At 36.1% G+C, this 16,570-nt stretch overlaps 1 protein-coding gene across 3 annotated transcripts in view; it reads right to left on the bottom strand.

Moving 5' to 3' along the window:
* VWA8 (von Willebrand factor A domain containing 8) overlaps positions 1–16,570 on the bottom strand; it is a 184,056-nt gene that overhangs the window by 88,593 nt on the left and 78,893 nt on the right. For all 3 annotated transcript variants that reach the window (XM_059493551.1, XM_059493553.1, XM_059493552.1), the window contains exon 21: positions 9,045–9,121. In XM_059493551.1, coding sequence (XP_059349534.1) covers positions 9,045–9,121 — 77 coding nt within the window. The remainder of the gene's footprint in view (positions 1–9,044; positions 9,122–16,570) is intronic.

Genomic DNA, 16,570 nt, shown 5'->3' with positions numbered 1-16,570 from the left:
ACGTAAATGTAAAGGCACTGAAATGTAGAAAAAACAAAAACGCACTAAGTCTGAAATATTTTTGAACAACATAGCAAGCAGCATTTCCTAAATGCAAAATATATCTGGCACTCAAAATTCCTTCAGGAAAGCAACTAAAAACTCCAATTCACTTTCACTTAGTAACAATAGCACCTTAATAATAACTAACAGGCTCTAACAAAGACATGAATACCAAAACCTCCCAATTTCATCACATTCAGCAATGAAAATAGGCCTGACACAAAGAAGCAAGACTGTAGGAATGTAGAGGGAGAAAAACTATCTGACATACAGTCATCTTATTCAACTGAACTGATTTTATCTTTATCTGATTGTAAAAGAAAAATAGGAAAAACTCACTAATATCTTTCTAAGAATGTACTTTTATCAAGGAAGTCCTTCTCACAAGGGCTCCATTTAAAAAGAAAAAAAAGAGAAGAAATATTTACTACTGAAATATAGAAACTCCTCTGACATGACCACTCAATTCATAGCAGGACTTCTGAGAATTCTTCTCATGTTTTTAATTAGCTCCTATTGCTGTCTTTTATTTACTTTTTGCTACTGCTGCATTTTTACCCTAAAGGCAGCTATTTTTGAGGTCTGCAGACTGACTCCAACATACTGCTGTGACAGTTTCTGTTTCACTGACAGCAACGCCTTCCTTCTGGAGAACAACTATGAACTGTGTCAGGAGAAGTTTCCATCAACTAACTCAGAGAGTTAGTTGTTATCCTCCAGTTTAACAAAAGGTGCTCCAATGCTTTAATTGAAGATTTGAGTCCCCAGGAAGGCTTGTGCCCTAATACAGGACACAGTGTCAGGCCCCAGCTGACATCACAATCACTCACATTCCCTGGAATTACTCCATCTTGACACATGCAGAAGAATACAGTCCTGGCTTCTGTGTGTACTTACACTGAGGCTAAAAGGGTAAGAGATTATTTGTGCAAGGCAACCTTGTGTTCTAGGGGTCCCCTGCTCATGGCAACAAGGTTATATAAACCAAGCTCAGGTTTGGCCTCCTCCTGATTCACCACACAAAACTTCACAGCATTTAAAAGGAAAAACCAGAGATGTAGAGTGTATGCTCTAGAAATTCTTCTTCATTTCTGTGAGGCATTTTTTATTAAATACCTATGGACATAGATACATATTTCTACATGTCAATCAGACATGAATATACCCATCTGCTGTGACCTAATTTGAAAGAGTATTTGAAAAATAATTAGTCCAAAGGCCATTTGAAGCTGTTAATTGGTCAGTTAATCCACTCATGGATTATCCTGATGAAGAGCAGGCAATCCCAACACAAAGAATCAATCTGCATGATTTTGACATTTACAAATTAATTTCTTTAGTCAACCCATCACAGAGCCACTGCATTGCATGACCTGACTGCTATGTTTAGGAAATTCTGAAATATCTGAAAAGCCAACCAGATGTCTCATTGCTCTGTAAAAATGACCCTGTAAAGGCTTTTTGACTTATCTGTAGGAACTGATAATTAAATTCACCTTTTTTTTTTTCCTGCTATGCTGTTACAGCTACTCAGCAGGACATAAGTTTGTTTAAAATGCAAGAAATTATTTTGACTATAAAGGTACTCATTACTCAGTATGACTGCAGGTGGCAGAAGAAAGGTCAAAGGGAATTATGTTTAATTCATGGTATATGCTTAAATCTGAAGTTACACAATTACTTGTATGTGATCCATCTGCCAAAACAAAATACAAAATTCACTCACCCTAATCGTAAAATCCATAAATGGGGAAACACAACACCCTGCAGCTTCCTTTATTGCTTGTAAGAATACATTTAATTGAGTAAACAGTGAGAAACTCTTATTTCAGCTTTAGAGGAAAATGAAACAATAGGGTCTTCTAACCTGAGCTATTTCTCTGTAACAGCCATGCAGCAGGATATTAAATCTGAATTCAATTCCTACAAAAAAAGAAAAACGAAGTAGCTTTCTAACACCTGGAATCTGACAAAAAGAGCTAGTCAGCCAGCTTATGAAAAGCTAACATTGGAAATAGGGACCATTGACTGGCATGAAATCTTGGAAGCTTCGCATTGCAACTCTGTATTGGCTGAAAATGTATTTAAGAAAACAGGCAAAAAACAAGTAAAAACTATAAAGACACCTATAATATAGTCAATGCAGTCAGGGCTTCACAACATAAATCTTCATGACAAAAATGTATCATCTTATTACTTATTTCCTAACATGAGCTACATAAAGAATAAAGCACACAATATAAAGCACAATATTAAAAGAAAATAATCTAAGCATTAATGACACATGAGTCATGAGGAAAAATTACCTAGACTTTTGTTTTGTGGCTGCCAAAACCAAAACCACAACAGAACATCTCCCCTGCCTTTCCTGTGCTCAACTGAAATAAACCAGTGCAGCTATAGAACACTTCCTTGAACAGCCCACTACGGAGATGGCTTTTCTGTATTGTTCATGTTTAAAAACAGACCTGCAGAGCTATATCAGCATTTATTTCATGTGGTCATATATTCTTTCAAGAGATGACAATTAAATGCAATTCTGAGAACAAGTACAATATAATTCTAGTATCCACCTGTATCTTGGGCAAAGGAAGCTGTTTCTTCTGAAACAGCTTTTTAAATTAGAATTTTAAAAACCTGAAGTCAATAAAGCTGAAAGGGTAGTTTTAAATTATGTCAATAATGGAAACAGATAATTTGATTTTATACTTATTACATGTGCTGAAAAAGAGGGAAAGAAAATTAAGATGTAAAGATTAATGGACAGTTTGTAGTAAGTATTGCTTGTAGGGACACCATAAGCTCATTTTCCTACCTCAAACTCCCCATTAATTGGATTGTTAAAGATCCCAGCAAAATTACGTTTCTTTTGAAAAGGATAACATATGCAAATGCAGGTAAGTTTTGGAAAAAAGATCATCAGATTACTGTAATTTATTAGGGAACTAGAAAAGGCACAACACAAAATGTAGTAGATTTTTAAAATTAACCCTGTATCACACTTTTCAATCATCAGTCACTAGAATAAATATAGTAACTCTGACAGGAAGATGTGATATCAAATCAAGATGTTTTAAGCAAATTCTTTGTAAGGAAATGCATTGGGACACATAGAACAAGGTAGTGTAATATCTTGAGAGAGAATAGTAAGATTATCAGATACAAAATAGAATTTCAAAGCAGTTAGTATTCCATTGACAGTGTCAAACATCACATTTACAACAATGATAAGTTGCTGTAGTGTATATGTAAATGCTTAGAAAAGTAAGTTATCTCAACTTGTAAGAAAAAGATATCAAATGGAGAACTAAGACTTAACATGGCTAATTTAGGGGTAAACATGTTTTATCAAAAGCTGAAGAAGAAAACTTCCTGCGGTCTCTATTTCAAGAAAAGGTATCACATCATATTTACAAGCCGTTCTAACATTTTTGACTTCATAGAGAACAACCCTCACACACTAAAAAACATTCCCTCTTTTTGCCATATGACTCTATGAAGATTCATATTATCTTTTTTCACAATAAACTAATTTCCTACAAGATTATTTTCTTGAAACATAGAAGGAGAACAACGGAACGAAACTAATAATTTAGCATCTGCAGATTCACTGAGGTTTTGACCAGCAGAAAATCCATTCATAGCCATTAATAAATTATTGATGTAGATTACACTTCAGTCTACACATCAAAAGCTTCTATTTCTGTAAGTGATGGTGATGTTCTTATGCAGATCTATACACTGAAAACATTAGAGTTGAAGTTGACTAACTTTACTTATCGTGACTTCAGTGGCCACATCTTTAGTAGCTCAGAGGAGGGATCCAGTTCTCCCACTAGTTCTCAAGTTCCCATCAGAACAGAAAAGGATCAGTAGTGTTTACTCCTGACCATTTTCAATTGTATAGAGGAATGGCTGTGATAGGGGGCAAAGGAGACTGAGCTCCAAATTTTGCATTTGCTACAGCTAATCTGTCACTGACACAGCATGAAGCTGGAAACATAATGGAGAAACTTCTGCTTAACAACCACTCATTTAAATGTGTATCATAACAATAAATAAATATTCTAGAAGTTATCACATTTAATCTCATTAACACACTGTTCTGAAAACAATATTGAGTCTGAAGCTGTTTCTTAATTCTCACAACTTTAACTACTGTTCATACTAACACATTTGAGCATCAGCTAAGGACAGTACAGCTAAGGACAGTACAAATGGCTTCCTTCCATGCAACAACCACTGCTGGATTATAAAATTTTATAAAGATAAGATAAACTAATTTTAACTTTTTTTTTTTTTTTTTGGAAGACTACAACATTACTACAACACACCTAGAATAAGAGCTAGGGGTCATCCAGCTGCTACCTTGCAGAAATTGCTAAATCACAGAATCAGAATGGTTGAGGTTGAAAGGCACCTCTGGAAGTCATTTAGTCCAACCTCTCTGCAAAAGAGGGCCATGTAGAGTCAAGATACTCAAGACAGTGTCCAGCATCCAGATTTTGAATATCTCAAAAAATCAAGGAGCACAATGTACACCAAACTTTAAAGAAAAGGTTTTGATATACAAAAATGAACTTCATGCCTTCCTGAACCTACCAAACACGTTTCTTCGAACACAGATGTTCTACAATTAATTTTATGTAAAGGCATCATCAAGACAGAGAGGTTTTTGTTTGCTATCAGAGCAATTAAGAGCACAATTCATGATGGCAGATGGTAATTTCAGAGATTTCATGTTACTAGTAGATTTTTTTGGCTATGTGACTTAAAGCAAATCCAACACCAACAGAACAGCGGTGACAGCTTTCCCAGGTCTTGTTCTTCCCAATATTTTTCCAGTTGTTTTTAGCTGCCTAAATTAGTATATGAGAATAAATTACATTTAAATATTTATTTTATTTTTTATGCTTTTGTATTAAGCATAGCAGTGTATTTTTTAAAATTTTGATGAAAGCTAAGATCAGCAACATATGACTCCAAAAAACTCAATGCATATATATTAATCCACATGCCTCTCCACATTTAGCACCAAATTTATACCACCAGAAACTACCACAAAAATTGTGTCACTAAAGTTTACACGTTCCTAGTCAGAACCTAGGCTTTTAGGAAGCTTTCTATCAAAAGTCTCTTCACAATTCCCGAAATCCTCACAAAACCAAAAAAACCCAAACAAAAAAAAAAAAAAAAAACCTTCCAAAATTCCCAAACTCAAACAATAAATCAAGCTTGAACTGAAAACAGAAGGATAAATGCTGTAGTTCTGTATATATAGTCATCACAAAAATAGTAATTGCAAGGAAGAGAAATCATCCTAATTGAAACATAAAAAACAGCTTGAGAGTATGACTTAATTCCAAATAGATGCAAACGTAAATGGTTAAATGACAGATAAAGAACATCTTACTCCAGCAAAATCATCCTTTGTGTAAAATTAGTTAGCAATTTGATGATAAGAGAAGTAAAATTAATCTCTTTGATCATATCAAAGGAGTCAACTATTTAGAGTCCATGATACTCTCTTCTGACATTTTTATGTAGGAGAGCTGGGAGCTTACAGTTTTATACTTATCTATTGCTCTTATCAGTGCTAAGAAGGATTTTACAGTCTTAACAGGGCATATTTTCTTGCCTGAGTCTCCTCTGAAGTTTTTTTCCCTTCTTTCTGTGGAATCATCTTGGTTTTAGAGACTGTGAAAGTCAAAGCAAGATATCATGAGGGAATTAAAAAAGAAAGATATAATGAAACATAAATATACAATAAAGAAAAATAAAGCAAGATATCCTTGCGAGGGGAAGCAGAGGAGCATGCACTGATGTCTTCTCTCTGCTGACCAGTGACCCCAGGGAATGGCCTGAAGTTGTGTCAGGGGAGGTTTAGTTTGGATATTAGAAAAAGGTTCCTCACCCAGCGGATGGTTGGGCACTGGAACAGTTTCCCCATTGAAGTGGTCGCAGTGTGCCCAAGTCCAAGAAGCATTTGGACAATGCCCTCGGGCACATGGTGAGACTCCTGGTCCTGAGCAGGGCCAGCAGCTGGACTTTGAGGATCCTAGTGGTTCCCTTCCAACTCAGCACATTCTATGATTATCAGTTTCCATGAAAATTATTTCCCTGATTTAATGAAATACTAATTTAGTCTACCAAATTTAACTTCAGATTTTTGTGTAGAACCACTGGAAAATTCTTTCCACATCATCCACAGGAGAGATAGCAAAAGCAGTAACAGAAAGGTTCATAAAATAATGAAACTTTCCAGAGTTCATTAATTTAGGAGCAACACAAATAGTCGTTACATTAGCTTGGAGAAGATCAAATTTTCTTTCAGTCAGTTTCTTAGTTACTGCCTGTAAAACCAGTACATGTTTAATTTCTATAAGAACTCTTAAAAGTTCTTTGATATAAAACAAAATAAAGCTGTTGTTTATTCTGTAACATGTAGCTGGTGTCCTGGGTGAACAAAATGGAGACACCCATACCAGGAGGGTAAACAAAAATTTGGAATTTCTCTGCTGAAAATTATTCTTGTAGGAAAGGAGGGACAGGGAAATCCTGGCAGATGGAAGTTCTTCCTTAACACAGAAAAGCAGTAAAATGTTTCATGAGTGCAGTCCTAGGAAGAGGCTGGGCTGAGCCTGTGCCATATTACCTGTTTCCATAATCCCACAATGAAAGCAATGAGAGAGCCGGTCAACTCCTGATCAGCTGCTAATATTAGGAAGTATGCAAGAGAAAGCAGCCAATTTTTTTAATAATTCATAAATACACATTTTTCTTATTTTCTGTCATTATTGAATCTAATTGCAACTTCCTTCCATTAAGATTTTCTGCTTTATGGTATTAAAATGATTGATAAGACTTACAAATTTCAAGAATATAAAACTTCTCAACGAGATGCTGTAGGAAATATTAAGAGAAAGGATTTATAGCCTCTATAAGCAATCAAAACCTTTAGGTCAGGCTGACCCTTCCCATGTGAATCAGTTGCAGAGTAAATACAGATGTCCCTTTTCCTGTCTTTTATCTCCTCTCATCTTCTTGAAGTACAAGACATAAAATGTGAGATTTTAAAATGACTCCTGGTAATAGCTTATTGCCACTAAGGCAAATACTCCCTGCTTGAATGTCATTAAACATATGTAGAGTTAGAACAGCAGAACTCCTTACACTCTTTCATCAAGACAGTAAAAACACTCCAAACCAACAAAAAACTCATCCAAACAAATTTGTCAAGAAATATAATTCAGGTATACAAGCACCATTAAAAGCATTATATTTAGAAGTGCTTTCCTTGGCATGCTTAAAGGTACTTACAGTAGCTAGCTAGGAAATCTGAAGAAACACAGGGCTATCAAAGATGAAGTACACATTCTAGAATATTTTCTAAGAAAGTATATCTATGCCATAAGCTACTGACAATCTCCCCCACAAAGTATGTAAAAGCTTACTAGGAAACTGTTTGGGTATTTTGTAAACTTGCTCTTACTTTGTTTTGAATCCAGAAGAGTGCACTAACAATACTCTAATCCTTGTTTAAACACCCTGTAAAGTATAATCAAAATATTATATAGACTGAGTTCTTCACACAGCATTTCAAAATACTACCCAGAAAACAGAAATTTCTGATTTTGCTATATTTATAAATTATTTTTCTATAATTACATAGGACTACTCATAATTTTCTGCTTCATTTTCTACTTCAACCTCTCTCCAAACCCCTGTAATCACAAGCAGTACCTTATAGAGACTATAGAACACGGTATTGACAAGACAATAAATGCACATTTTTCTTCCTAGTGATGTCTCAACTAGCATGTAGAATTTATACGTTCTACAGCTGCATGAAAACTCCAAACATGGTGCTTATACAATGTTCTCCTGAGCTATATGAATTCATATTAAGCACTGTTCTGCCTCATCACTGGAGAACACACAAAAGGACAGAAATAGTGCAGTACTTTGTGACATAATTGGGATTGGCAAAAATCACAGTGTATTTTATCCAGACAAAGTGGGTAGCTGTTCCAAGCAGGAAAGTTAATGCAAAGCTGAAAGCAGGAGGTCACAAAAGCAGAATTTCATGTAGAACTGATGGAAGTCTAGAATAAGTAGTATAAAGGAGAACAGCAGTAGAGAAGTTATGAGATAGATCTATCCAAGTATCAGGAATACAAGTACAAGACACTTAAAGACAAAACTCTGGGTGAGAAAGTGGGAGACAAAGTGTTACAGAGACGATGCTGTTAATGGGCAAAATACCAAAGATCAACATTTTCATTAGCACTATTTAAAAAACAGTGATTATGGAAAGAGACAGGGTATGAAGCTAGGAAGTTGAAGACAAAGAGATAAAGATTAGGAACAAAGCCGAAATGGGATTCAGTTCAATTGAAAATGAGTCTTCTAGGTATATTTATTCTTTCTTTCCATTTATTAGTTTCAAGTTCATGTTATAAAAAGCAGGCAGATAATTTCCTAGTATTTCAGCTTTTGAATTGTTTTCAGTTGGTTTGTTGTCTTGAAGTCTGTTTTTTAGCTTATGATGTAATTTTCTAATCCAAACTCTTATGGGTGAGAAAGAAATACATGCACTTAGCAGGAGTGCCAAAGGAAAAAAGCCAAAAAACCTTTACTATGTAGAATGTTTCTTGTCTGATGAGTGATATACTCAAACAGTTTTTCCCTCACACAATATTGCATGCTAGGGAAATCTTTCCAGAAATGACAGCAAAATATTACTTGTTTTTTGAACAAAGTTTAGCATCAGCACACTTCTACTTCCTCGTGTATCAAACAAGATGATTGCACCACATTCTTGTACCCACTCCTCAACCTGTCAGCTTATTGCCTCTGCCAGACACATTCCTGTGGTCCATGTGCCACTTAGGGGGCCTTTGTTCAAACACCAAAAACACATTAATTTCAGAAACATGAGTTTTAATAACATGAGAAATTTGATTAAAACCAAAAAGTATGGAAATCTAACACATTCTTACCTGTGTAGCTGTAAATACTCTCTGGGTCTGTTCAAAAGGTGAAGGAATCTGTCAACAACCTTGTTTTTCCCAACTCCCTGCAGTAAACAAATATAATAATAAGACATAATACAGATGTACATACTTACGAGTTATAAAGACAGAAAAGATAACTTGCCAAAATGGTTAAAATACTCTCCATACTCCTTCATAGGTAAATACAAGTTCAATCTATTTCAGAAAATTCTGAACACAAGTTGATGACATGTATTTTATTTTATATATATATATTCACAAAATACTTAGCTATCTTACTAGAAATAACCAGAAGTAGGATTGTGTCCCTAGAGTTATGTCACACATGCTATGCATCCTTTAACTAACACAAGTTTTTCCAGCCTTTTTATTTCACAAAGGTATTGCAATGTCAATGCTAGGAAGTTGTCTTGCACTTAATAGGCAAAGTTAATTCTTGGTGGTCATAGGACACATCCTGTAACTGTCACATGGAATTTGGGCACAGCCTTGGTAATAGTTGCTGATCACATTCCACTGCAGTTACAAAAAGAGGCCCAGATGGAATCAGAATTCAGCTGTAGATAAAACTGATCTCTAACTCTATTGAAGGATGTCTGCACTAGCAAGCTGTGGAAAATGATGGCAGTGAATTAGGTGTTGGCAATGCCCTGGTGTGCCCTGTCCTAAACATTTTAGGAACTGATATTTCAGTCCAGGTCTAACCTAGTCCCAGGGAAGGAATTATCAAAGACCACAAATTAGGTGGGCTACTGGGGAACATCCACTTCACTCTCATCCTAAGAGAGATAGATATGTACTGAACTGCAGTAAGGAAATTCCCTTCAAAAGTACATTCTAGATCTGGTCTGAAATGCTAATGTAGATACAGACCAAGGTGACAGCTCACATGCAGAAATTCTTATCCCTACAGCAAGTAGGTGGCTGCAGGAAGCTCAGAATGCCAGTGAGAGTGCTACAGGTAGCAAAGAAAAAGGAAACAGCAGAAAGAAAAACTCAATCATAGACCGGCCAAAAGTTGTTTGACAAGACACTATCCCTCTGCTGAGATTCTCACTCTGACTGCATGAATGTATCTAGTAGTCCACGCCAGTGTAAAGAAGATAAATATAACCCAAAGAAAGATAAAAGAGATTAGATTAAACCAATTTGAGTTCCACTAATCTGTTTCACTTGGCATTGAAACAGAATAGGAGCCTTCAGAGCTGCAAGTTATGACATTTATGACACTAAGTTCTAGCTGAGTGATGCTAACTGCCAGCTGCTGAATTGCAAACTGTTTAAGCTTCTTAAAATGGGACCACAGTCTCTCTTTCCTCTGCTACATTAGTAAGAATGGAGAATCATGCACATATGTATAATGAAATCACAGGAGGAGAGTTCTCACCATGAGAGCAGAGGAAAAAATACTGCAGAGGAGACAAAAATAGAACTACCTATATTCTACTGCAGACTTGACTCCCACACAGAAGAGCCAACTCCGTTAATGCTCTACCACACGCCTCCTCACAAATCTACTTCAGAAGAATCTACAGCTTTATAGAGGTGTAGTAAGAAGCTGCAACACACTTAACACCTTTCACAGTAGTTTCTGAAAACTGTCACCTGAAACAGTTCTCCACTGCTGTGACAGGGGATGCAATTCTGCTCATAGGATCTTGCAGGAACTTATAGGATATACCCATTTGGGAGAAAATATTCAAGTTCAGAAATTTTATCAGTGACATTCAAAGCAACCAGAAACAGGCTAAGAATCCCCTAGTGGCACACACAGACAGTTTTATTCACATATGTTTCCTGCTACTTTCAGTCAGATCATAAATGGGTGAATAAACAGGAGCATTTCTAATGCCAAGCACAAAACACCCATGCTGAAAGCAGCTTCCTTTCCTAAGAGAGCTAAAGATGGCTGGGCAGATGTCTGCACAAAGTTTCTGCACTGATTGCAAGCAGATTGCATATCCTGTTTCAGTGCAGAGTGGGACTCCAGCCAGTTGTGGCAAGTACAAAGATGATGAAATATATCAACATACTGAATCAATGGAAAACATACTTAATATTACACAAAGTGGTTACTGTAATTAAAAAGAAAAAAAATTAGTTACCAAAGTAACCCAGTGAAGTCAATGGGAGCTGTGCCGTGACCACATCTCACCCTTTCTTCCTTTTTATCTGTGCATCTCCCCACACTCTCCACATATTTCCTTTTATTTAGGTTTACTTCAATTTCAGAACATCATACATTTTTAAAAGGTGCATGCAGTATTTAAAAGCCAAAAGGCATTCTCACCAGGTTTTAGCTATTATAAACAAGTTAACATTGCCTAACTTCTAGACTAAACTGCTTCAGAGGGTACATTGTGTGCCTTCACAGAGGCTGTGGTGTACCACATAAAATCTTTGGTTGGCAACAGTAGCTGCAGCAAAGTTCTCCTCAAAGCTTTTTCATTCCAGCCCTCTACATTCCTACTTCATGACAAGTTACCATTCCTCTAGGTCTCAGCTACTCCACTGAGAAGTTACAATATCACAGAAAGGAAGGAAGAGACCAAAGATATTTGGAAGGCTCTTTAGCACTATTAAGAAACTCCAAAAACCAAGAGTTTGGATGAATTTGTTCCTCAAGTACTATGCATTAGTGTAAAGCCAAAAACAGCAGGTTTGTTACAAATTCACCTTACCTCCATGGGATAAAGAGTACATGTATAGTAGTCTTCTTCAGGCGAACAAGAAATGTGGAAAATGCTAACACATTTTGGAAAAATAAAAACTAAACCAACTCTAGTTACAGGCAGCCAAGAAACAAGAAATTACAAAAATGGCAACAGTCACCTCCTTTGCCCTTACTGCCAAAGATCAAGCTTGATCTTCTGGACTCCCACACTGCTAGCAACAAACAATTTAAACAGGAATAACCTGAACTATCTTTCATATGAACATACTAAAAGATTGAGCTGAACTTGGACTGGATTCAGAACATAATCTCATATAATTTTGCAATTATTGCAGGCTAAGGTAACATTCAGAGGACAAGCCAGTTTGCCATTAACACTTGCTGTGTGCTATTTATATACACACTATTGCAGTTACTTAATTTAACAGAAATATAAACATATGCTAATTAGAGAGAGAAGAACATCTGTGTTGGTGTTTCAGCTGAAGAGAATAAAAATACTTCAGAAAGCAAATATTAGACAATTTTTCCTCCATCAGACATATGGGATAACTGAAATAGAAAAATGGGAAGTAAATATCTGCACTAATGAATAACAAACAAGAAATTATGCAATTAGAAGGCAAAATAATCCCTTAGTTAAAAATCCTTCTAACCGACACTGTAAATACTTGCTACCAAGGATGAAATGGCCTAATTTCCTAGCAGAAGCTGCAGTTTCAAATATAAACAATATTGTTGTTATAAGTCCCAGGAGACATTTTGCAATTCAGGATGCAGAACTGACAACTGACATTCGTCCCTTGCACAGCCCAAATAAAGACAATAAAGTTATAGTCCAAAGGAATTGGACTCAAGTTTTTGAAATTAACAATCTGCCTCTTCAGAAAAAAAAAAATCTAAACCAGGATGCCTCATTTTTATTTTCTTTTAAATGATTTGCAGGTCATACTGAACCAGCTGAAGAGGTTGCTATGTTGTGCTGTTCAGTACTGCCCTTTAGCTGAAACACTGCAATCACATCATCTCCATATCAGAACACCTCTTTCATTACAAAAGAATGAAACAAATTTTGAAACTGGTAAAAAAGCAGTTTATCAATTTTTCACTTCAAGAAGTTTCACTTTACAATTAATTTTAAAATTGCATTATTAGAGAACGAAAGACAAATTTGAGTTAACAATTTTAGTACGCAGAGCCCTCATGTCAGGGTTCTCAGTTTCTAACGTCACAGAAAGTGTTGTATTATCATTATCACAGAAACTTTTCACTGAACAATGAAAATAAAGAAAATGAAAACACTTTTCATAATGCTCTGTTTCTAACCCTGGGTCTGGCACCAAACCACCTTTCATGGCTACAGCTTTTGTGTTTCTGTTAACAAAGACATTTGCAATGCATGTATTGCTGAGGCAATTACGGCTGAGGCTGCGATTTTGAGACCAGAGGATGTCTCTGTTTCTAAAAAAATGTTCTATTATCACCAAAGCAACTCGCAGTACCTATGCAGAATTATTTCACACACTCCAGGTGTTGAGAAGCCCTGCTTGGAACAAATGTGAATAATGCATTTTAATATCTGCAGAAGGTGTGCCACCAGCAGACTCTAGACATTGCTACCAGAGGACCACTGCAATCGACCCTATCACGGCTACCTTGCTTGAATGTTAGCAACAAACAACAAATTTAAATACAAAAGCAGTGGTGATTTTAACTCCTGCCCCAGATGCAATCTAAATATTCATCAGTTACAAAAGTAAGTGTTCTGTGATTCAGGATCTGATTTTTTTTTTTATTGCAAGTTTATCATCTGGGGCACACCAAAATTATAGTGGCAGCAAAAGAAGAAAATTTCACCATAAGAGTCAACTTAATTCCCTGTTAGGAATCATGAATGGAATACTTTGGATGCATCTCTGACTGTATTTCTAGATAAGCTTAAGAGCTGATGCCTTTTTTTGACTTTAAGGAGAACCAGAGACCTGTCAGGCTAAATACAATCATTGCATTTCCAGTGAGGGAAGATAACTGTGGTCCAATGGAGAGAAGCATATGATGGAAAGAATCTGTGAGAAGAAGTATCCAAAAGAAAAATCAATTCATTGTTTATTTTTAAATTCTGGTTCTCCAGTTTAATGTGTAAAGGCAGAAAGCAATACTGTAAGCAGAGACACATTTCAGAAGCATGCCTATTCTCAGATGTGTACACACTGACTGTACCAAGTGAAAGAGAATATTTTCCGAGTTTTCCACAACTGTCATACCTAATTCCCTAGACAAGAAATATCATTGTATTTGGCCCAATTTAACTTATTTGGAGCTCAGTTTCTTCATGCTTACAATAATAATAAAAAATTGGTTTGGGATAGTACATTCTTGACTTGCAGAAGAAACTGTCTATTTTTAAACAAGTTTAAGCAGGAAAACAAGACTTATTTCTATAAATGTTGAAATGCCAAGCATTTGCTATTTCAAGTTTTTTGATGACTGATATCATTACATTCTCAGTTTGCACTTAATTCAATTTCACAATGAGTTAGAAATGAAAATATTATATTAGAAGAAAAGATCTAATCAAGCATGTCATTTTAAATATCTTTAAGAAAGACTCAATCATTTGTCCTACTAAATTCTTCAAGAATAAAATAAATTCCTAGTGTGAGCCCAAGAATTCATGTAAATTGATCTCGTAGTTAAAGAAAGGCAGCAGAAAGGATGAAATTACATTGTCAGGGAAATATATTAGCAAATGTACCAGAATGCCATTACATTTCTAAATCCTTTTAATCACAGAATAGTTGGGGTTGAAAGGGAACTCTGGAGATCATCTAGTCCAACCACCCTGCTAAAGCAGGTTCACCTACCAGCAGGTTGTAGAGGATTGCATTCAGGAGGGTTTTGAGAATCTCCAGGGAAGGAGACTTCATGGCCTCTTTGGGCAGCGTGTTCCAATGCTCTTTCACTTTCACAGTAAAGAAGTTTTATCTTGTATTCAGATGGAACTTCCTGTGTTTCAGTTTGTGCCTGATGCCCTTGTCCTATTGCTGAGCACCACTGAAAAGAATTGGGTTCCGTTGTCTCGACACCCACCCTTAAGGTATTTGTATACAAGACCCCAAAGATTTGACAAGATGCCCTTCTCCAAGCTGAAGAGGCCCTGCTCCCTCAACCTTTGCACGTAAGAGAGATGCTCCAGTCCACCCACAGGACACTCACAGCCTTCATAGGCTGGACATAGTACTCATAATTCATGTATTTCTGCTTACTGTGGGTTCACATCAACACTAAACAAGTGATGCTAGTTTCTTTCAGATTATTTACAACATTTAGCACCTTCATAGAATTCTTCATTCTACTTCTCAACAGCTCATTCAATAACTCATGGCAACAGAGTGATGCCAAATAAAATAACCTCAATTTTGCTTAACATGCTGCTGGGTGTTTTACAATTTCATGGCAATAAAACAATTCAGAAGTGAGAGGATTGTGAGCCTTCTCTATCCAGAAAGCCACAGATCCTATGTAACTATAAATACTATGTGTGGTATCTTCAAAGACAGATGATGGCTGCCAAGACCTCACCTATGACTAATAAAGGTGAAAGCACCCAACACATCTCTTTACATAACCTCCAAATGCAACAATTTTGGAAATGTTATATTTAACCTTTAAAATTGTGAGACGAAATAAAATCATTTCAGCCAATGCTATTTCCAAAGGTTTTCCACATAAACAAATTCTATTTATTAACATAGTTTCTCTTGCATTTGCCAAAGAAAATCCAAGGAGACAGTAAAAGACAGCAAGTAGTGGTCAAAGAACTGCACATTGTCTATCAGAAAAAATATCTCAAAAACACAGTCGAAAAATTTTCCAAGGTAGTGAGAATCCCTACCCAGTCTGTCTCATGAAGCTCAAAAGCTACTGCAAGACCTGTATTTAATGAGTACATAAACAGTCATTGCAACATTTGAAATAACTGGGGGCTCTTGCTGTTCTTTGCCCGCTGGTGTGAGAGTAATATGCAGCTTCTTACCCTCAGCCAAAGAAGAAGCTGCTTTGCAGGTGCTTTGAAAAACTGTAGATGGTCATAGATGGATTCATTTACACTCAGACTACAGGCTCATTCAGGAAGCAATATCAGAACCCATAGTTAAGGCACTGGCATGTCCTTTACTTGGAAGCTATTTCATAGCTGGAAATTCATATCTATCATATCATATCATATGAACTCAAAGAAACCTGTTTGTTTGTATACAAAATGGAAACACATTCCAGTTAACATCCAAAGTAAATCATCAACCACTGTAAACAAATATTTGTATTTCATGTAAAACATTTACACTGTGAAATCCTAGGCCATATAAGCCCCAGGGAACAAATATGAATGAAGTGTTGTAAAGCAGTTTACTTCAGAAGCTGAGTACTTCTAAAAATATCTGTTGGCATCTTACATTTGTCTTCAAACTCTCCTCCATTTCATTAAGAAAGCCAGTTCCCAACATCCACCAAGATAATTTAATTATAATTTACTGATACTAATCATCAGAGTCTGTACCTTGAAAACAGTCTTGGTAAAAGGGTTCTCATCAGGCAGCTCTTAAGTTACAGAAGAAACCACATTTACAGACTTTGAAAAGACAGAGGTCTTAAGCTAAAAGGAATCGTGTGTGTGTACATGTGTTGTGCAAATAGAAGAGGCAAAGGTGGAAAAACACATTAAGTCAACCAACCAAAACCAAATCCAGACTCTAAAAGAAAGACTACAGGTCAAACTTGCACATTAAATCACAGCTGAATGGAGATGCTTAGTCATCATTTTGAAAGACCAAACTAT

This window comes from Ammospiza nelsoni, chromosome 2, assembly GCF_027579445.1.
Source record: "Ammospiza nelsoni isolate bAmmNel1 chromosome 2, bAmmNel1.pri, whole genome shotgun sequence".
Classification (NCBI taxonomy): Eukaryota; Metazoa; Chordata; class Aves; order Passeriformes; family Passerellidae; genus Ammospiza; species Ammospiza nelsoni.
This window is presented reverse-complemented; position numbering and strand designations above follow the sequence as displayed.